This window comes from Oenanthe melanoleuca, chromosome 3 (genome assembly GCF_029582105.1).
Source record: "Oenanthe melanoleuca isolate GR-GAL-2019-014 chromosome 3, OMel1.0, whole genome shotgun sequence".
NCBI lineage: Eukaryota > Metazoa > Chordata > Aves > Passeriformes > Muscicapidae > Oenanthe > Oenanthe melanoleuca.
The window spans coordinates 417712-436659 of NC_079336.1; the positions used below are offsets into that span (position 1 = coordinate 417712).

Here is an 18948-nt window from a genome sequence, read left to right on the forward strand (position 1 = left end):
AGCACCTGCACAGGGACCCCACTGCCCCCCAGACCCCAAAGCCACCACAGTCCCAGCACCTGCCAGGGCCCCACCATCACCAAGACCCCATAAGCACCTGGATCTCCCCACCCAGCAGAACCCCACAAGCCAGACAGACCACACAACCACACAGAGGAGTTTTTTTTTTTTTTCTCTCTTTTTTTTTTTTCCTCTTTTTTTCTCTTTTTTTTTTTTGCACAAAACAGGACATTTATTCAAGTGTTCTCCAGCACAAGTACATTAGAAAGGAGCTCGTCTGTATTATACTCTTCTGGGCACCAAAGAAAAAGAAAAGGAGGATGGGATGGAAGCGGGACGGACAGACTTTCTACATCTGCTGCACGCATTGACCTTTATTAGTTCAGAACAGCTATGTCACGAGCAATACTCACACAGATACAACAGCGCCGGGCGCCCGCGGCACCTCCGGCCGTGAAATGCACAGTTCAGCGGCAATAAATAGAGAAGCGACCCTAAAAAAACAAACCAACAAAAAAACAGGGGGCAACGAACCGAGAGAGAGAGAGAAGTAGAAAATAAAACCGGGGGTTTGGGGTGGGAAAAGGGGAGGAGAGCAGCCGGGGCGGCCGCGGCGGCGCCAAACCAAAGGGAGGAAGGAGGAGGGTACCAGCTCTACGCGCGTATTCCTCGGGATGATGAGTACATGATTCCCACAAATAGTTAAGCGTCAGCTACTTCAATGTCTAGGCTAAAACACATGAAATCTCTCGTTTAGTTTTCAAGTACAAAGTTAAAATGCCTTTTTCTTTTTTGTTTTTTTTTTTTAATAATAATATATAAGAGTAAAATAATAGTGCTCTTTGAAACTCCACTACGAGAAACAAAACAGTCATTGTCCAGACAGCAGACTTAATTTAACAATATATATTTTTAATAAAATGTTTTAGCACCGTGTTTGTCCCCACTCCCTCGGCGGATCTTAAGGAATTTAGGCCTTTCTGTGTTGTTTTTGAGTTTTCATCTAGGGCTGTGCAACAGAATTTGTCTGGTTGTTTTTTAAAAAAAGACGTGAGTCGGGTACGTTAAAAACAGAACTCTTGCCCCAGGCATCCCCACGGTCCCCACCGCCGCCGGCACCTGTTCCCAGCAGGAACCTGCTCCCCACACAGCACCTGCTGGGACCCAGCCCAAAGCTGCAGCAGGGCCAAGGGGGTCCCAGGAAGCGCTGCAGGGCTGGGCTGGCCCCGGGGTCCCCTGGGACCCCCAAACCCAGCGTGTGGCCATGCAGAACCCGCCACAGCACCGGCACCGGAGCTGCAGGGGTGTGCAGGACCAGCACCCAGAGCTGCAGGGGTGTGCAGGACCAACACCCAGAGCTGCAGGGGTGTGCAGGACCAGCACCCAGAGCCACAGAGGTGTGCAGGACCAGCACCCAGAGCTGCAGCACCGTGCAGGACCAGCACCCAGAGCTGCAGCACCGTGCAGGGTCAGCACCCAGAGCTGCAGGGGTGTGCAGGACCAGCACCCAGAGCTGCAGGGGTTCTGCAGGGTCAGCACCCAGAGCCACAGAGGTGTGCAGGACCAGCACCCAGAGCTGCAGCACCGTGCAGGGTCAGCACCCAGAGCTGCAGGGGTGTGCAGGACCAGCACCCAGAGCTGCAGCACCGTGCAGGGTCAGCACCCAGAGCTGCAGGGCCACGCAGGGTCAGCACCCAGAGCTGCAGGGCCACGCAGGGTCAGCACCCAGTGCCTCAGAGCCATGCAGGACCTGCCAACAACGTTGCAGGGCCATGCAGGACCAGCACCCAGCACCTCAAGGCCATGCAGGATCAGCACCCAGTGCCACAGGGCCATGCAGGACCCACAAATGATGCTGTGGGGCCACGCAGGCCCCGTGTTTGTCACAGCAAGGCCACGCAGGGTCTGCAATCAGCACTGCAGGGCTTGCATGCAGCACTGCAGAGCCATGCAGCACTACACCCAGGCTGCGGGGCTCTGCAGGACCCACAGCCAGCACTGTGGAGCCATGCAGGACCCACAGCCAGTGTTGTGAACCCATCCAGGACCCACAGGCGGTGGCATGCAGCCCTGCAGGACCTGCAGCAGTGCTGCAGGGCCATGCAGGACCCGCAGTGCCCACCGTGCCCCACACAGGACAGGACGCCCACGGCCATGCCAGCCCCACAGACAGGGTCGTGGGGCTGTGCAGGGTCAGACAGCAGCAGGCAGGACCCGTGCCTGGTGCAGCAGCCCTGTGCCATCCTGGGCCACCCAGCCCCGGCAGCGAGCAGGAGCCCAGAGCCCAGGGCCAGTCCCAGTCCCTCCTGCCTCGCCACCTTCACTCCCGGCAAAGCCAGTCCCGCGGTGCCCCCACCGTGCCAGCTCAGCTCCCCGTGCCCCCCGCACCCAGAGGGGCCCCCAGGCCCCCAGTAGCACCAGGAGGGAGGGGAGCTGGGGGCCCCTCGGCCGCCCCGTCGGTCCCAGCACCTCAGAGCGCCGCGGCTCGCTGCCATTAGCCAGCACCCCGCAGCGAGCGCGGCCCAGAGCCCGCGCCTTTCACAGTTAGAGAGGGGACAGCGACGGGCCAGACCCGGCCCTAGCACCAGTCCCTGCCCCGCCGGCTCCGGCCACGGCCGGGCACCTGTAGCACCATCCAGCGCCGCACTGCCAGCACCTGCCCGCGCTCTGCCACACCGACACCGCCGCCGTGCCCCGCGGGACGCGCTCGCTCCGAACCGCGGCGCGGGCAGGGGAGCCATGGCCCGGCGGCCGCGGCGACACCGCCGGGTCCCGTCCCGGCTCGCCGGGGCATCGCCCCCCTGCCGCCAGCCCGGCCCCGCGGATGTAGCACCAGGGTCCGGCGCCGCGGCCATCGGCCGTCCCCCCCGTGCCATGCCGGAAACGCCCCGGCCGCGCTCCGGCACCGCCGCCGCTCCGTCCCCCCTGCCCCGCCGGCGTCCCCGCCACCGCCCTCGGCCAGAGCCCGCCCACGGCAGCGCCGTGCCCGCGCCGCCCCGGCGGGCAGCGAGGGGCACGGGCGCTGCCGGGGCGCCGGGACAGCCGGCGGCGGCCCTGGCGGACACCACGTACGCAGAAGAGCACCAGTACGCTGCGGGGCGGCGCCGGCGGGGCAGGGGGCACCGCCGAGGCGCTTCCTTTCGGGGACGTAAAAGGTTATTGCATGACTCGGGATGGAGACGCTTCCGCCCGGCCGCCCCGGCCCTGCCGCTCGCTCGGAAAGGCCCGGCACGTAAGGCAACGTGGAAGCTGATGTCTCGACTCACCCCGCTGTGTAAAGCACCATTATGAAGTCAGGTTGTACAGTAGTAACAGTACCTTTTATATATATATATATCTATATCTCATATCTATCATATATATATAAACTGTAAACAAGAGGTAACAGCGGCTTCTAGGATCTGCTCTCTTCAAGGTTTCCGTGTGGTAGGCACCCAAAATACTGTAGAAAAGGTGTGTGTGTGGTGTGTGTGTTCCCGGCCTCCCTGCCGGGTTGGCTCCGTGTCACCGGAGAGCGGTGCTGGTGGAACAGAGCGAGGCTCAGCTGCCGCAGCCGGGGCCGGGCCGGCCGGGCGCTGGCGGGCGCAGCGGTGTCGCAGCGGCTCTCGGAGCAGAGCAGAGCGGGTCTCCTCGCCCCCGCCTCCCTCCCGCCTGGCCTTTCCCGCTGCCGTTTCCCCCTCTCCGGAGCGGCGCTGCCGACGGCGTCTCGTCTCGCCCGCCGCTCCGAGAAGTGGAAACCGAACCGACAGGAAAACCCAGCCAGAAAAGAGCGGAAAATTAAAAGGTTACCCAAAAAAAAATGGTTTTGGTTTCTTCTCTTTTTCTCTTTTTTTTTTTTTTTTTTTTTCTTCTTCTGTTTCGTCGTCGTTTGTTTGCTTTCGCCGGCTTCGTTGTTTGTTTGCTTCTTGTGGTTTCTGTTTGTTTTTAAATAGCTAAAGCTGATCCTGGGAAATTCTGGAGAGGACACCGACCCCTTTCGCTGGGGGAGACGTGTGCTGGGTTCCCGTCGGGCTGCGAAATCCCGTCTCTTCTGGGTGCTGACTCTTCTCTCATTCCGTGTGTTCACTTCTCTTGGCGTGGATGGGTTTGTTTCCGACTCGCTCCGTGTGACCAGTCCCTGCCCATCTCTAGACGCAGGCAAAGTATTCCTTCAGGGGCGCGAAGAGGTGGCGGATGACCGGCACGCTCCAGGACCTGCCGAGCAGTCTCTGCCGGGCCAGGCGGCTCATGTTGGACACGTCCGTGTAGTGCACGGGGAAGCCGAAGACCCTGCGGGACAGGGGAGCAGGGGAGGGTCAGAGGGGCGTGGCACAGGCAGGGCGCCCCCGGTGCCCGGTGCCCACGGTACCTCTCCATCTCCGTGCACCACAGGATGTCCTCCTTCTCGTTCATGAACACGGGGAAGTGCTGGTCCTTGCCCTGCTTGATGGAGTTGGAGCGAGTGGTGATGGTTCGCACTTTGCTGAACTGCAAGAGGCACAGGCTGGTCAGGCTGGGCTGGGATGGAGCCCTCAACCCCGGGAGCCACTCCCCTGCGCCCCAGGGAGCCTGGGGCTGCTGGTGACAGCGCTGAGCGCCCCTGCTGTCCCTTCAGGAGCCCTGAGCAGCCAGCCCTGCTGACCTTTGCTATCCTGCCGTGCTCCAGGCACTCCTGCAGCTCCAGCTTATCGTTGACGGTGGATGCGAGCGGCCTGGGGGGAGAGATGGTGGGCAGGGAGTGGCAGCACTGTGTCCCCATGCTGTCCCCAGGGCATGTCTACAGCTGGGCTTTGTGGGGGCCACAAGGTGGCCATGGCTGTTTTGGGGGTCTGTGATAGGTGATGGGCAAGAAGCAGCCAATTCCTTTGGGAGCCCATGGGTGGCCACTAGCTGTGGCCACCACAGCCAATATCCAAGGGGGACACAAAGGACAGATCAGTGCCACCCTCCAGCACAAGAGCTGGGACAGGACCAGCCACCTCCACGGGGGAGCCACCATAAGCTTCTAGGGTGTGCCGTCACCTCTTTGTGAGATTCCTGCCCTTACCCAGCACTGACCAGGGTCAGGGGCCCCCAGAGCCAGATCTGGGCTGAGGGAGGGAGCAGCCAGGAGTTCAGCCCACCCTCCCAGAGCCAGGCCAGGGGCTCAGCTCTGGGCTGCTCTCACCAACCTGTTCATGCCGGGCAGGTTCCCCCAGAAGTACCGTGCCCGGTGCGCTGCAGACACTTCTTTGGCATCAATCATGACGGGATTGGACTGAGGGACAGAGAGTGGGGAAGGTCAGGAGGGCTGGGCAGCCCCTTGCTGTGGGGGTGGGACCTGGGAGGGTCCCAAAGGCTGGAGAGGGTGACCCCAGGCGGGCACTGACCTCCAGGAAGCGCGAGATGTCCCTCTTGTCGCTCACCCCCATGGCCACCACGTTCTCAAAGAGCCAGAAGAAGGGCCGGTCGTCACCCTCCTTGGGCCGGGCTTCGTGGAGCAGCCGGTAGAACTCGAAGAAGAGGCGCCCAGTGCCCTCTGGGAGGAGGGAGAGGAGGGGCTGGGTAAGGGCTGGGGGCTCTGTCAGCCCTGGGGACCAGCCCCAGCCCTGTGGAGCCCCAGCCCTCTCCTACCGTAGAGACCCTTCCTGGCCGGGTTGACGATGGACAGGTCATTGCAGGGGCTCCCCCCAATCACCAGGTCGAAGGGGCCCCACTCCTGTATCTGCAGAGGGAAAGCAGAGCTTAGGTGAGCCAGGCACTGCCACAGCCTGGGGACAGGGGACAGAGCCCCCAGCGTGGGAAGGGAGCCACCAGGACCGCTGAGTGCTGCTCCTGGCCATGCACAGCACAGCCTGAGGCTCACACCCCGGGCCCCAGTGCTGCCCAAAGGCTCCTGGCAGTCCTGGGGGGGTCAGGGGGCCGAGGGGAGGACGGGACCTACGTGTTTCTGGGTGACATTGCGGACGTCCCCGACGTACATGATCTTGCCCTGGTGCCTCACCATGCCCACAGTGATGGAGTCCTCACACACCTCAGAGGCAATGTACCTGTCCACCTGGATGCCCAGGTCCTTCAGCACCAGCAAGCCTGTGGGGAGCCATGGGGAGTGGGCCATGTGCACACACAATGGGCTGCTAGCCCTGTCCCCACCTGTCCCATCCCACCAGGGTCATCCTCCCCCAGCCCCATCCCCACCTGCCCCACCTCCCCTGGGCCATTCCCACCTGTCCCAGCCCACCAGGATCATCCTACCCCAGCCCCATCCCCACCTGTCCCCCTTCCTGCTCCCTTTTAGTGTGAGACCCTAGAAGTGGAGAAGACAATGGGGACTGCCCACGGGAACACCCACAGATCTGTCCACACCCTTGGCCTGGCTGCTCTCAGCCCAACAACCCAATCCCACCCACTGCCCAGGGGAGGCCATGGGGGCAGGGACCCCCACCCACCTGTGGCGATGCCATCAAAGAGCGAGAGCACCCGGATGGGCTTCCTCTTCTCAGCTGGCACGGGCGGGTACACCTTGGGTGGGTCCTGGAAGCCAGGGGGATGGGGTCAGTGGGCTGGGGGTCACTGGGTGGGGCTGGGGTCAGCAGGGAGGGGCTGGGGGCACTCACAAACTCCTGGTCGTGGTTGTTGGCGAAGAACATCTGGAGGCGCGAGGGCCAGTCCTCCCGCCGCCGCAGCAGCCCGTAGACGCCCTTGTGGCCGCACATGTAGCAGTTCCAGGGGTCCTCCTTGATGGCCGCCTGCGCCGCCCCCGGGCCCACCAGCAGGTCCACGCACTCCACACAGAAGCACCTGGCACAGGGGGGAGCCAGGGTCAGCACTGGGGCCTGTGGCACCGCCAGAACCCACCCAGCTCCCCAGCAGGAATGGAGCGTCACCCACCGGGGTCCCACTGATCGGCCCACTGGCATTTCCCAGCTCCATGATGGGACTTTGGACAAACCAAAGCTTGCCCCAGCCCTGCAGCAGGACCACGGCATCACCAAAACCTCCCCAGCCCCAAACCAAAACTAGCATCACCCAAAACCCCATGGCAGGACTGTGGCATCACCGAAAACCTCAACACCAAGATCTCAGTCCCATCCCCAGAGCTACTGAGCTCCACGGCAGTACTGGAGCATTGCTAGAACCTCACCCAGCCCTACAGGGTCTTCTTGTCACTGCCAAGATGTCCAAAGCCCCACACCTGGACTGGCATCACCAAAACTCCAGACAGGACCACGCCATTGTCAAAACTTCCCCAACCCCAGAAACCAGGACTGAGGCACCACCAAAACCTCCCAGTCTCAGACACAACCGGTGTCACCCAATCCCCATGCCACAGCTGTGGCATCACCAGGGTTTCCCAACTCCATCAAGGCAGGATCAGGGCATTGCCAAAACTCCCACAATCCCATCCCACACCTAGACCAGAACATCAAAACCTCCCAATCCTACACACGGGGACTGTGGCATCATTAAAACATCCCAGTGCCAAACCAGGACTGGCATCATCAACAGCCCATGGCAAAACTGTGGCACCATGAAAATCCTTCCAGTCTTGCAGTGGGATATCACAAATCCTCCCAGCCCCAAACCAGGACTGGCATCGCTGAATTCCTACACCAGGACTGGACTGAAGCATCACCAGAACTTTCCATGCTGGGACTGTGGCATCACCAAAACATTCCCAAGCCCCACACCAGGACTGGCAGCACTCTTATTTCCATGCCAGGTCTGTGGCACCACCCAAACCTCTCTAGCTCCATACGGGACTGAAGCATCACAAAACAACCCAGACTGGTGTTGAGCTGAATAGATCTGGCCCAGGTAGTGAAATGCAGATTGAGCTGCAGAGGCTGAGCTCTGGGTGGAGCCCCCACTGTGAACTGCTGAGCTTTGGAATAACAAAGAGGATGAGGAAGGGTGAATGGACACAGAGACACAGCAGGAGCAGAGATAACATAACAAAGGAGATACAGGGAGGTGCCTGCCAGCCAGGTGGAGCACAGGAGCTGAGGACTCTGCAGGAACAATGAGACTTGCAGAGGGGGACACTGAACGGATAAAACCGAGGGGTTTTTGTGGGATCTCTCCTCGGCAGCACCAGCTCGGGCTGAGTCTGTATTTCTGTGCCAAGAATAAGCGGCTTTACCAAACAAGACATCTGAGACTGCCATTGGAAACTGGGCTGGAACTGGGCGAGGGGCACTGGGTCACTGGAGCTGCAAGGGGCTCTGGCCACAGTCTCTGGCACTGGGACTGTGACAGCCCAGGAGGCTCAGGAACGCTCAGACTGACATCACCAAATTCCCGTGCCAGGACTTGGCATCACCAGAACCTCCCAGTCTCACACAGGACTGGCACCATTGACCAGGGGGACTGAAGCATCACCACACCCTACCCAGACTCAGGCCAGGACTGGGACATCAAAGCCCAACGGGGGACAGTGGCACCACCAGAACCTCCCAGTTCCCTGCCAGCTCTGGCATCACCATACCTGCCTGCTCCTGTGCCACAGACCACAGCACTGCCAAAACATCCCAGCCCCAAAACAGGACCAGCATCACTGAACTCCCAACACTATGGCATCACCAAACCTTCCCTGTTCCTTACTGAGACTGGGACATCACCAGAACTCCCAGTCCCACACCAGGATTGGCATCACCAAAAAAAGCACGTGGCAGGAATGTGGCAACACCAAACTTGCCCAGCCTCGTGCCAGACAGGAGTAGGGTCCCAGCAAAAGCTGGGTGGTTCCAGACCAGCCCTGCAGCACTCACAGCCCCCCTGGACCCCAGCCCCACACCTGCAGCAGTTGTTGTTGCCACACATGAGCACCTCGCGGCCGCCGCAGCAGATGGTGCAGTAGGACTGGTAGCCATCGTCGTCGTACTGGTATGCACACTCCAGAAAGCAGTTCTGGGGACAGCCAGGGTGTCACTGCAGGCCCGGGGACACTGGGGACCCCAGCACAGGCTGGGGCACCCTGTGAGACCCCCAGCCGTGCCCCCCAGCCCAGCACCATGCCATACCTTGCAGTTTTGGCACATGCCCCCGATGAACAGAGGGTGCTCCAGGGTCACATTGAGGCTCCCACAGGAGATGCAGATGTCTGGGGAAGAAGGGGAGACATCACCCTGGCACCCCACACAAGCATGGGGACACCCCAAATCCTGCACAGGACACACTCACCCCAGGCTGGGGTCACACCAGAGCTGAGGACCAATCCTGGGAGCAGCAGACAGGACTCCCACTGCCCCCTAGCCCCAGACCCCAACAGCCCTGGGCAGCGTGCTGGGGGGCCCTGCCATCATCCAAGGTGGGCCACTGCCACATCACAGCTGCTGTCCCTGGTGCCAGCCAGCCCGGCCTTTCCTTGAGCTGCCCCCACACTCTGTGCCCCCCCTGCCCTGATTTGCCCATGCATAGAGGGCAGACCCCCGCCCCAGCCCATGCCCCGGGTGTGGGATGCGCCCCAGCCCCGCACTCACCTTCGATGTTCCTGCACTTCTGCCGGACCTCGTACACCAGCCGCTCTGGGGGAAGAGAGTGCTCAGGGGGGCGATCCCCTCGGGGTGGGGGGAAGGGAGAAGGGAGGGAAGGACCCTGGGGGAGAGGGGGCTCAGCCTGGAGCAGCTTTTGCCCCCCACCCTGCAGTAAGCAGGGCCAAAGCAACGCCCCCAGAGAGAAGTGGTGGCCGTGGGGGCATCCCCAGCCCCGTACCTCGGGTGCGCTCGTCGATGATTTCCTTGACCTTGGGCTTCTCCTGGGTTGTGCTTTTCCGGGGTTTTTTGGCGGGTGGGGGTGGTGCGTAGGCGGCTGCTTCGGGCTCCACCCACATCTCCGTGTAAACTTCTTTGTAAGGGTTCCTCTCCTCTGTGGGACCAGGGGTGCTCAGCAGAGTCCCCCCGTCACCAGGGTCCCTCCCAGCACCACAGTGCTTCCCCTGCCCAGGCCCATCCCACCCTGGTGACACCAGAGCTGATGGTGAGTGTCCCCAGAACCCCCGGGCAAGTGTCCCCAGCGCCTCTCCCACGCAGGGGCTGCACCCCCTCACCTTCGGGGGGCTCCAGCCCCTTGGGGCCGGAGGGCTGGAAGCCGCCCAGGGCCCACTCGATCATCTGCTTGTTCTGGATCTCCACCACCTTGGACGTGTCTGTCTCGTCGTTCTCGGGGCACGCGGGGAAGATCTTCCCGGCCCGGCTGCTGGCCACCTGCGGGGGGGCAGGGTCACCCACCCACCCATCCCCACACGGGGGTCCCCATCCTCAGCCCCCCACACTGCCCAAACAGGCAGTCCCCAGCCTCGGGGGGACCTTCACAAGAGACCCCCAGCACTGCTGAGAACCCCCAAAGCCAGGATACCCCCACATCACCCTACAAGAGACCCTCCCAGCAGCGCTGAGAGAAGCCCTGAAAGATGCCCCAGAGACCCCCGGAATCCCCATCCTCCTCCCAGACTGTCCCACGTGCCTGCCTGGCACAGGTATTCCCAGACATCCAAAGAGACCTGCAGGTGGGGCAGGTCCTGGCAGGGTGGAGGCAGCTGCTGCTCGCACAGATGGAGCCGCTGCCCCCGGGGTGTCCCCCCGCTCACCTGCAGCACCTCGTAGATGGCCTTGCGGTACATGGGCTGCTTGTTGTAGGTGGCCTGGTGGAAGGCGCTGGCAAAGGAGCTCAGGGGCAGCAGCTTCTCCACGCACACCTGGCGACAGACAGACAGGACAGGCGTGGGGACACCCGGAGCAGGCTCCTGCCCCCCGCAGACCCCCCGGGCGCCACTTACCACCGAGAACTTGCCGTCGCCGAACCACATCACCCAGCGGGTGCCCTCGGCGGCGCGGCTCCGGCCGGTCATCCACCAGGACACGATGCGGCCGGGCCACCAGGAGAAGCCGCGCAGCTTGCCCCACACCAGCTCGCCGATGCCGAAGCCGCGCCCGTCCTGCGGGGGGAACGCGGGGCTCAGGGCGCTCGCACCGGGGCCCGGCCCCGCCGCGGCCCGCTCCGCCCGGCCCGGCCCTCACCTCGTACTCGGGCTCGTCGTCCGCCGATTTGGAGGCGTTCTTGTCGCCCGCCTCGGCCACGGCGGGCTCGGGCGTGGTGGCCACGCTGGGCGAGGCGGGGTCGGTGGGCTGCTGCGGGCCGGGCGGCGGGCTGGCCTCCTCCTCCTTCTGCGCCTCGGCCCGCGCCGGCTCCTCCACCACGTTCATCACGGCGATCACCTTGGCCTTCTTTTCCGCCTGCGGGACACGGCGGGGCACGGCCCGGGCGTGAGGGAGCCCCCGGCCCAGCGAGATGCCGTGCCTCAGTTTCCCGCTCCCGATCCCCTCACAGCTAATCCCGGGATCCACGGAGGACTCCTCGCACTCACCCCGTGACCCCAGAGCCCATCCCGCTACCCCCTCTGTACTCATCCCGGGACTCTCGCAGCTCACCCCGGTCCGTGTCAGTCTCTCGGGGTTCCCCCCCCGCCCCCGGAGATCCCGGTGCCGGTCACGTACCCGCGGGGACCGGCCGGGCCCGGGCCGGGGCGGAACGCACGGAGCCGGAACGCGCGGAGCCGGCCGGGCCGGTGCGGGTCAGCCCGGCGGCCCTTTGTCTGGGCTCCGGGTCACGTGGTGCCTCCCGGCCCGGCTGGTTGGCTGCGGCGGGGGGGCGGGGGGGGGGCGCGCGGGGGGCACGGGCCGGACCGGAACCGAAGGGGAACCGAAGGCGCCCGAGTGGAACCGAACGGAACCGAAAGGAGCCGAGCGGAACCGGAGTAACCGAGAGGAGCCGAAGAGACCCGAACGGCGCCCGGGCCCGAACCGAAGGGAACGGAGCGAAACCGAAGGGACCAGCAGAACCGAAAGGTTCGAGAAGAAACGAACGGAGCCGAGGAGAACGAAGGCAGCCGAGCGGCCTCCGGGACGGATCCGAGCGGTCCCGAGCAGAACCGAACGGTTCCGAGCAGAACCGAACGAAGCCGAGCGGACTCCGGGCACGGAACCGAACGGCTCCGAGCGCTCCGGCCCGGTCCCGGTGTTCCCCTAGTCCCGGCCCCAGTGCGTGTCGCCGCTGCCCCGCGGTGCCGCGGTCCCGGCCCGCTGTCCCGGTACTCACGGGCCGTGCTCCGGTCCGGGCTGCGCCTCCCGCCGCGGGGCCGCTCCCGCCGCCTTTTGTCCCGGGGCCGCGGCCCCCCGGCCTTTGTGCGGAGCGGGGGACGGGGCGGGGGCGCCCCGGGGGCCTGGCCCCGCACGGCTGGAGCCGCCCCCGCCCCCGCACCAGTGTCCCCAGTGCCGCCACTGGGGGACTGGGGGGGCGGCGGGCCCGGCACCGGCCGGGATGGACATTGGTGTGCGGTCACACTGCCCGGTTCGGACCCTGGTCTGGCACCGCACTACCCGGTTCGGACCCTGGTCTGGTACCGCACTGCCCGGTTCAGACACTGGTCTGGTACCGCACTGCCCGGTTCTGCCCGGTACGGACACTGGTCTGGTACCGCACTGCCCGGTTCGGACCCTGGTCTGGTACCGCACTGCCCGGTTCGGACCCTGGTCTGGCACCGCACTGCCCGGTTCTGCCCGGTTCAGACACTGGTCTGGCACCGCACTGCCCGGTTCTGCCCGGTTCGGACACTGGTCTGGCACTGCACTGCCCGGTTCTGCCCGGTTCGGGGACACGCTCGGGGTCCCCGCAGCCCAGGACAGCCCTTGTCCCCACCTGCCAGCCCTGGGGTCCCCGCGAGTCCCGGGGGTGTCACGGTGCGGTGGCTCCGGGACCCCTCTGTGTGCACCCCGGGTGTCACCCCGGGCCCCCTGCCCTGCCACCCCCTGCTCGGGGGTCCCCGGGCCACCCCCTCATCCAAGGGACCCTGAGGGACCCCGAGGGACCCTGAGCCCAAATGCCACCCTCTCGGTGCCCCCCGAGTGACAGCGGGTGACATCACCCGGTCCGTGCCCCCCCGGGTGACAGTGGGGGTGACAGTGCGGTGCCAGCTTTGGGGATCTGGGACGTTTGGGGACACGAGTGACCAAAGGACACGGGGTGGGTGATACCCGGCGTGTCCTGAGGCAGAGGTCACAGTAGGACGCCGTGTCTCCCCCACCCCGTGCTGATCCCGCTCTGCCCGGGGGGGACAGGAAATGTCCCATCACCGGTAGTTAAGGGACATCGTCTGGATATCCCCGCTGGACAATTGTCGCAGCTGATCCCTGCCCTGGGGCCACGGCAGCTCTGCCAGCCTCATTCACCCTCAGCTCCATCCCCAGTCCCCGTCCTTGCCCCACCCCCATCCTTATCGCCATCTCTCGCCATCCTCATCCTCATCCCATCTCCATCTCCATTCCGTCCCCAGCCGCTCTTCTCGCCCCATCCACGTCCCATTCTCATCCTCTGCCCCATCTCATCATCTCCATCCCAACCCCACCTCATCCCATCTCCATCCCCATCTCCAATCCCGTGCCTAAGGGGTCCCAGCCCTGGCTGTCCCTGTCACCACGCTGGCCCCAGGTGTCCCTGTCCCCGGCCAGCTGCACCCCTCAGAGGCTGAGGGGATGAGGAAGAGGAGGGCAGGCTGGAGGGGGCTGGCTTGTCCCTGTGCCCACGGAGCTGGGACAGCAGTGGGGAGTGTCCCCAAAGTGGGACATGGGCGGTGGGTGGCACAGAGGGGGCAGCAGCCAGGGATGGTGGCAGCTGGGAATGGCCACTGGGCCACCAGCCAGCTCTGCTCCCCAAAATCACGGCCCAGAAGTGACCAGGGGCAGGTTTGGAGGCCCTCAGGGTCTGGGGAGCTCTGAGAGGAACTCGATGGCTCTGGTCTGGGGGCTGTGCCTGGGGACCCCTTCCAGGAGGGAGGCGGTCATGCCCTGTGCCCTGTGGGACACTGAATGTACCAGCTGTGCCCTCTAGGACACTGTGGCTGTGCCCTGTGCCCTATGGGACACCATGGCTGTGTCAGCCGTGCCCTGTGCCCCACGGCATGGCCTGGCCATGGCAGCCGTGCCCAGTGGGATGCCCTGGCTGTGCCAGGCTCCTCTGTCCCTGTGCCATGTTATGAACAGTGCCGAGGAGGCGGCACAAGGGGACACATCTCCAGGGAGACCTGCTGGCAGTGGGGGACAGTGCTGAGGATGGGGTGAGGGGGGTGCGATGGGGACCCTGGGGCACCCACAGAGCCCCTGGCTCAGTGACCACAAGCAGCTGCTGGCACTGTGGCCACCCCGTGTGTGTGCCAGGCTCCTGCCACCAGCCTGGCTGTGTCACACGCCGGGAAACCAGCGGGCACAGGTGGCACATCCCGAGGGACAAGCACGGGCCCCGAGCCAGGGCGGCCCTGGGGGGCACAGGGGTGAGGAATGGAGCAGTGGGGCCAGACTCAGTGCCAGTGGGGCAGTTACACCAGCAGCAGCAGGGAGCACCAATTCCACTAACCCCAGGGCAGTGTGCTCACCTGAGCACCCTGTGTGCCCACCTGAGCCTGCTGTGTGCCCACCTGAGCCCCCTGTGTGCCCACCTGAGCCTGCTGTGTGCCCACCTGAGCCCCCCCTGTGCCCCCCAGCCCCCTGTGCCCCCCAGCCCCCTGTGTTCCCCCAGCCCCCTGTGTTTCCCCCAGCCCCCTGTGTTCTCCCCAGCCCCCTGTGTTCCCCCAGCCCCTGTGTTCCCCCAGCCCCCTGTGTTCCCCCAGCCCCGGGGCTGCCCTGGGGCTCAGGGTGCCCTGGCGGGCGCTGCCCGGTCTCACCTCGCGCTTCCAGCGTGCCAGCCACTCGTCCCGTTTCCTCTTGCTGATGTAGTAGGGGTCCCCGGCCTGGAAGGTGTGCCGCTGCATGGGCCGCTGCCGCAGGCTGGACTCCCAGCCCAGCCCGCCCCGGAGCCGCCCGCGCGAGCCCTGCAGGACGGACACACGGACACACAGCGTCAGGACACACTGCCGCGGCACAGAGCCACAGCCTGCCCTGGGGACAGCACAGGGGACAGAGCAGAGCTGGCACAGAGCCACGGGCTGCCCTGGGGACAGCACAGGGGACAGAGCAGAGCTGGCACAGAGCCACAGCCTGCCCTGGGGACAGCACAGGGGACAGAGCAGAGCTGGCACAGAGCCACGGGCTGCCCTGGGGACAGCACAGGGGACAGAGCAGAGCTGGCACAGAGCCATGGGCTGCCCTGGGGACAGCACAGGGGACAGAGCAGAGCTGGCACAGAGCCACGGGCTGCCCTGGGGACAGCACAGGGGACAGAGCAGAGCTGCCCGGGGGCTGCTTGTGGCACGGGCAAGGGGACACCACCTGTGTCACACAGCACATGAGCGTGGCCCGCGTGTGCACCAGGACTGGTGACCAGAGGTTGGAGACTGGGGAGAAATTCTTCCCTGCACAGGCCCTGGCACAGGGTGCCCAGAGATGCTGTGGCTGGCCCTGGATCCCTGGGAGTGTTCCAGGGCAGGCTGGACAGGGCTTGGAGCAACCTGGGGTGGCCTGTCCCCATCTCCTGGGGTGGCCTGTCCCCATCTCCTGGGGAGGGCTGTCCCCATCTCCTGGGGAGGCTGTCCCCATCTCCTGGGGAGCACTGTCCCCATCTCCTGGGGAGCACTGTCCCCATCTCCTGGGGTGGCCTGTCCCCATCTCCTGGGGAGGGCTGTCCCCATCTCCTGGGGTGGCCTGTCCCCATCTCCTGGGGAGGGCTGTCCCCATCTCCTGGGGAGCACTGTCCCCATCTCCTGGGGAGGCTGTCCCCATCTCCTGGGGAGGGCTGTCCCCATCTCCTGGGGAGGGCTGTCCCCATCTCCTGGGGAGCACTGTCCCCATCTCCTGGGGTGGCCTGTCCCCATCTCCTGGGGAGGCTGTCCCCATCTCCTGGGGTGGCCTGTCCCCATCTCCTGGGGTGAGCTGTCCCCATCTCCCGGGGAGCACTGTCCCCATCTCCTGGGGTGGCCTGTCCCCATCTCCTGGGGAGGCTGTCCCCATCTCCTGGGGAGGCTGTCCCCATCTCCTGGGGAGCACTGTCCCCATCTCCTGGGGTGGCCTGTCCCCATCTCCTGGGGAGGGCTGTCCCCATCTCCTGGGGAGGCTGTCCCCATCTCCTGGGGAGCACTGTCCCCATCTCCTGGGGTGGCCTGTCCCCATCTCCTGGGGAGGGCTGTCCCCATCTCCTGGGGAGGGCTGTCCCCATCTCCTGGGGAGCACTGTCCCCATCTCCTGGGGAGGGCTGTCCCCATCTCCTGGGGAGGCTGTCCCCATCTCCTGGGGAGGGCTGTCCCCATCTCCTGGGGAGCACTGTCCCCATCTCCTGGGGTGGCCTGTCCCCATCTCCTGGGGAGGGCTGTCCCCATCTCCTGGGGAGGGCTGTCCCCATCTCCTGGGGTGGCCTGTCCCCATCTCCTGGGGAGGCTGTCCCCATCTCCTGGGGAGCACTGTCCCCATCTCCTGGGGTGGGCTGTCCCCATCTCCTGGGATGAGCTGTCCCCATCTCCTGGGGTGGCCTGTCCCCATCTCCTGGGGAGGGCTGTCCCCATCTCCTGGTGTGGCCTGTCCCCATCTCCTGGCCACAGCCTCAGAGTCCAGCCCCAGCCATACTTGCCTCCATTTTCAGGCTGTCGAAGTTGTTCTCCTCCTTCTCGTCCTTGCCTGCACACGAACAGAGAGCAGCCGTCAGCCGGGTGTGGGGCTGGGGGCCGGGACCCCGCGGGGCAGGAGGGTTCCCCCAGGACTCCCCGGGGCGATGGGGCCCCCCAGACTCCCTGCGCCGGGCCCGGGGCCGGGGGCGCTCCCCGGGGCGGTGCCCTGGGTGGGTGCCGCTTCCTGCTGGCCCGGGAGGGTTTGGGGGTCCGGGCAGTGACCCCCCCGGCGCGAGGGAAGCGGCGCAGCCCCGCTGCTTCCTGTGCTCTCGGCACATCCGCGCCGCAGGTCGCGCCGAGCGCTGCCAGGAAAGCGGCTAAAAATAACCCCGGGGGTTTCGGGGGGTGGGAACGCCGGGGGCGGGGGGCACTGCTGGGGACAGGGGGCACTGCTGGGGGGGCACTGCTGGGGACAGGGGGCACGGCTGGGACAGGGGGCACTGCTGGGGACAGGGGGGGCACTGCTGGGGACAGGGGGCACGGCTGGGGGGGCACTGCTGGGGACAGGGGGCACGGCTGGGACAGGGGGGTCACTGCTGGGGACAGGGGGCACTGCTGGGACAGGGGGGCACTGCTGGGGACAGGGGGCACTGCTGGGGACAGGGGGCACTGCTGGGACAGAGGGGGCACTGCTGGGGACAGGGGGCACGGCTGGGGACAGGGGGCACTGCTGGGGACAGGGGGCACTGCTGGGGACAGGGGGGGCACTGCTGGGACAGGGGGGCACTGCTGGGGACAGGGGGCACGGCTGGGGACAGGGGGGGCACTGCTGGGGACAGGGGGGGCACTGCTGGGGACAGGGGGCACGGCTGGGGGGGCACTGCTGGGACAGGGGGCACTGCTGGGGACAGGGGGCACTGCTGGGGACAGGGGGGCACTGCTGGGACAGGGGGCACTGCTGGGGACAGGGGGCACTGCTGGGGCAGGGGGCACTGCTGGGGACGGAGGGGGCCGGGGACAGGGGGGCTCCCACCCACTGCTGGCACCCCTGGCACACAGCCCTGTGTGCCACCAGCCCTGTGTGACACCAGCATGGTCCCCACAGCTGCACACGGGGATCCAGCCTCCCACGGCAGCTGGAGCCCCCCAAAGCAGCCAGGCCACAGTAGGGGAGCAGCCCAGAGTGCTGGGGGACAGCAGGGGACATGGGGGGACAAGGGGGACACTGCAGGACGCTGGGATGGCAGGGGACACCTTGGGACACTGCGAACAGGAGTGTGTGTGTACCCCAGGTGTGCCCAGGGATCCCCCCCATCCTCCCAGGGCGGCCACAGGGATCTCAGCTGGGGAAACTGAGGCACGGCGGAGAGGCCTGGTCTGCTCTGAGATGCTGATCCCTCTGTCACCGGGACTGGTCAAACTGGGGCGCTGACTGAGGTGGGGATTTCCCCCAGAGCCCGGCGGGACGGGAGGAGCAGGGCAGGGGCCGGCAGGGGCCGAGCCTGGCGCTGGAAGGGGCCGGAGACCGCGGCACGGGCACAGCCGGACACGGGCACGGACACGGACACGGACACGGACACGGACAGGGACACGGACACGGGCACGGACACGGACACGGACACGGACAGGGACACGGACACGGACACGGACAGGGACACAGGCACGGACACGGACACGGACAGGGACACGGGCACGGACACGGACAGGGACACGGACACGGACACGGACACGGACACGGACACGGACACGGGCACGGACACGGGCACGGACAGGGACAGGGACACAGACACGGACACGGACACGGACAGGGACACGGGCACGGACACGGACACGGGGACACGGACACACGGACACGGACACGGACACGGACACGGACACGGACACACGAACACGAACAGACACGGACAGACACGGACATGGACACGGACAGACACGGACACGGACACGGACACGGACACGGACAGACAGGGACACGGACAGGGACAGGGACACGGACACGGACACGGGGACACGGACATGGACACGGGCACGGACACGGACACGGGCACGGCTCTGTGCGGGAGGAGCCGAGCGGGATCCGCTCCCGCAGCACCCCTGCAGCCCCGGAATCACGGCACACCATCCATCATCCATCATCCATCCATCCATCCATCATCCACCCATCATCCATAATCCATCCATCCATCATCCATCCATCCATCCATCCATCCATCCATCCATCCATCCATCATCCATCATCCATCCATCCATCATCCATCCATCCATCCATCCATCCATACATCCATCCATCATCCACCATCCATCCATCATCCATCCATCATCCATCCATCATCCATCCATCCATCCATCCATCCACCCATCATCCATCATCCATCCATCCATCATCCATCCATCCATCCATCCATCCATCCATCCATCATCCACCATCCATCCATCATCCATCCATCCATCCATCATCCATCCAT

General features: G+C 65.2%; 2 protein-coding genes across 4 annotated transcripts in view; one reads left to right on the forward strand and one right to left on the reverse strand.

Moving 5' to 3' along the window:
• Positions 1 to 359: 359 nt before the first annotated feature.
• The window catches only part of DNMT3A (DNA methyltransferase 3 alpha), a 40098-nt gene continuing 21509 nt past the window's right edge, over positions 360 to 18948 (reverse strand). For all 3 annotated transcript variants that reach the window (XM_056487690.1, XM_056487689.1, XM_056487691.1), the window contains exons 5-23: positions 16507 to 16553; positions 14672 to 14818; positions 10977 to 11192; positions 10736 to 10894; positions 10547 to 10654; positions 10007 to 10163; positions 9673 to 9825; positions 9441 to 9485; positions 8982 to 9061; positions 8756 to 8868; positions 6576 to 6759; positions 6408 to 6492; positions 5903 to 6048; positions 5593 to 5683; positions 5349 to 5497; positions 5151 to 5236; positions 4622 to 4691; positions 4349 to 4467; positions 360 to 4269 (exon numbers count right to left, since the gene is read on the reverse strand). In XM_056487690.1, coding sequence (XP_056343665.1) covers positions 4128 to 4269; positions 4349 to 4467; positions 4622 to 4691; positions 5151 to 5236; positions 5349 to 5497; positions 5593 to 5683; positions 5903 to 6048; positions 6408 to 6492; positions 6576 to 6759; positions 8756 to 8868; positions 8982 to 9061; positions 9441 to 9485; positions 9673 to 9825; positions 10007 to 10163; positions 10547 to 10654; positions 10736 to 10894; positions 10977 to 11192; positions 14672 to 14818; positions 16507 to 16553 — 2297 coding nt within the window. In that variant the 3' untranslated portion in view covers positions 360 to 4127. The remainder of the gene's footprint in view (positions 4270 to 4348; positions 4468 to 4621; positions 4692 to 5150; positions 5237 to 5348; positions 5498 to 5592; positions 5684 to 5902; positions 6049 to 6407; positions 6493 to 6575; positions 6760 to 8755; positions 8869 to 8981; positions 9062 to 9440; positions 9486 to 9672; positions 9826 to 10006; positions 10164 to 10546; positions 10655 to 10735; positions 10895 to 10976; positions 11193 to 14671; positions 14819 to 16506; positions 16554 to 18948) is intronic.
• On the forward strand, positions 1265 to 2415 carry LOC130251223 (protein enabled homolog). Its single transcript, XM_056487692.1, has 2 exons — positions 1265 to 1521; positions 1554 to 2415. The coding sequence occupies exons 1-2, from the start codon at positions 1265 to 1267 to the stop codon at positions 2413 to 2415; spliced, it is 1119 nt and encodes a 372-aa protein (XP_056343667.1).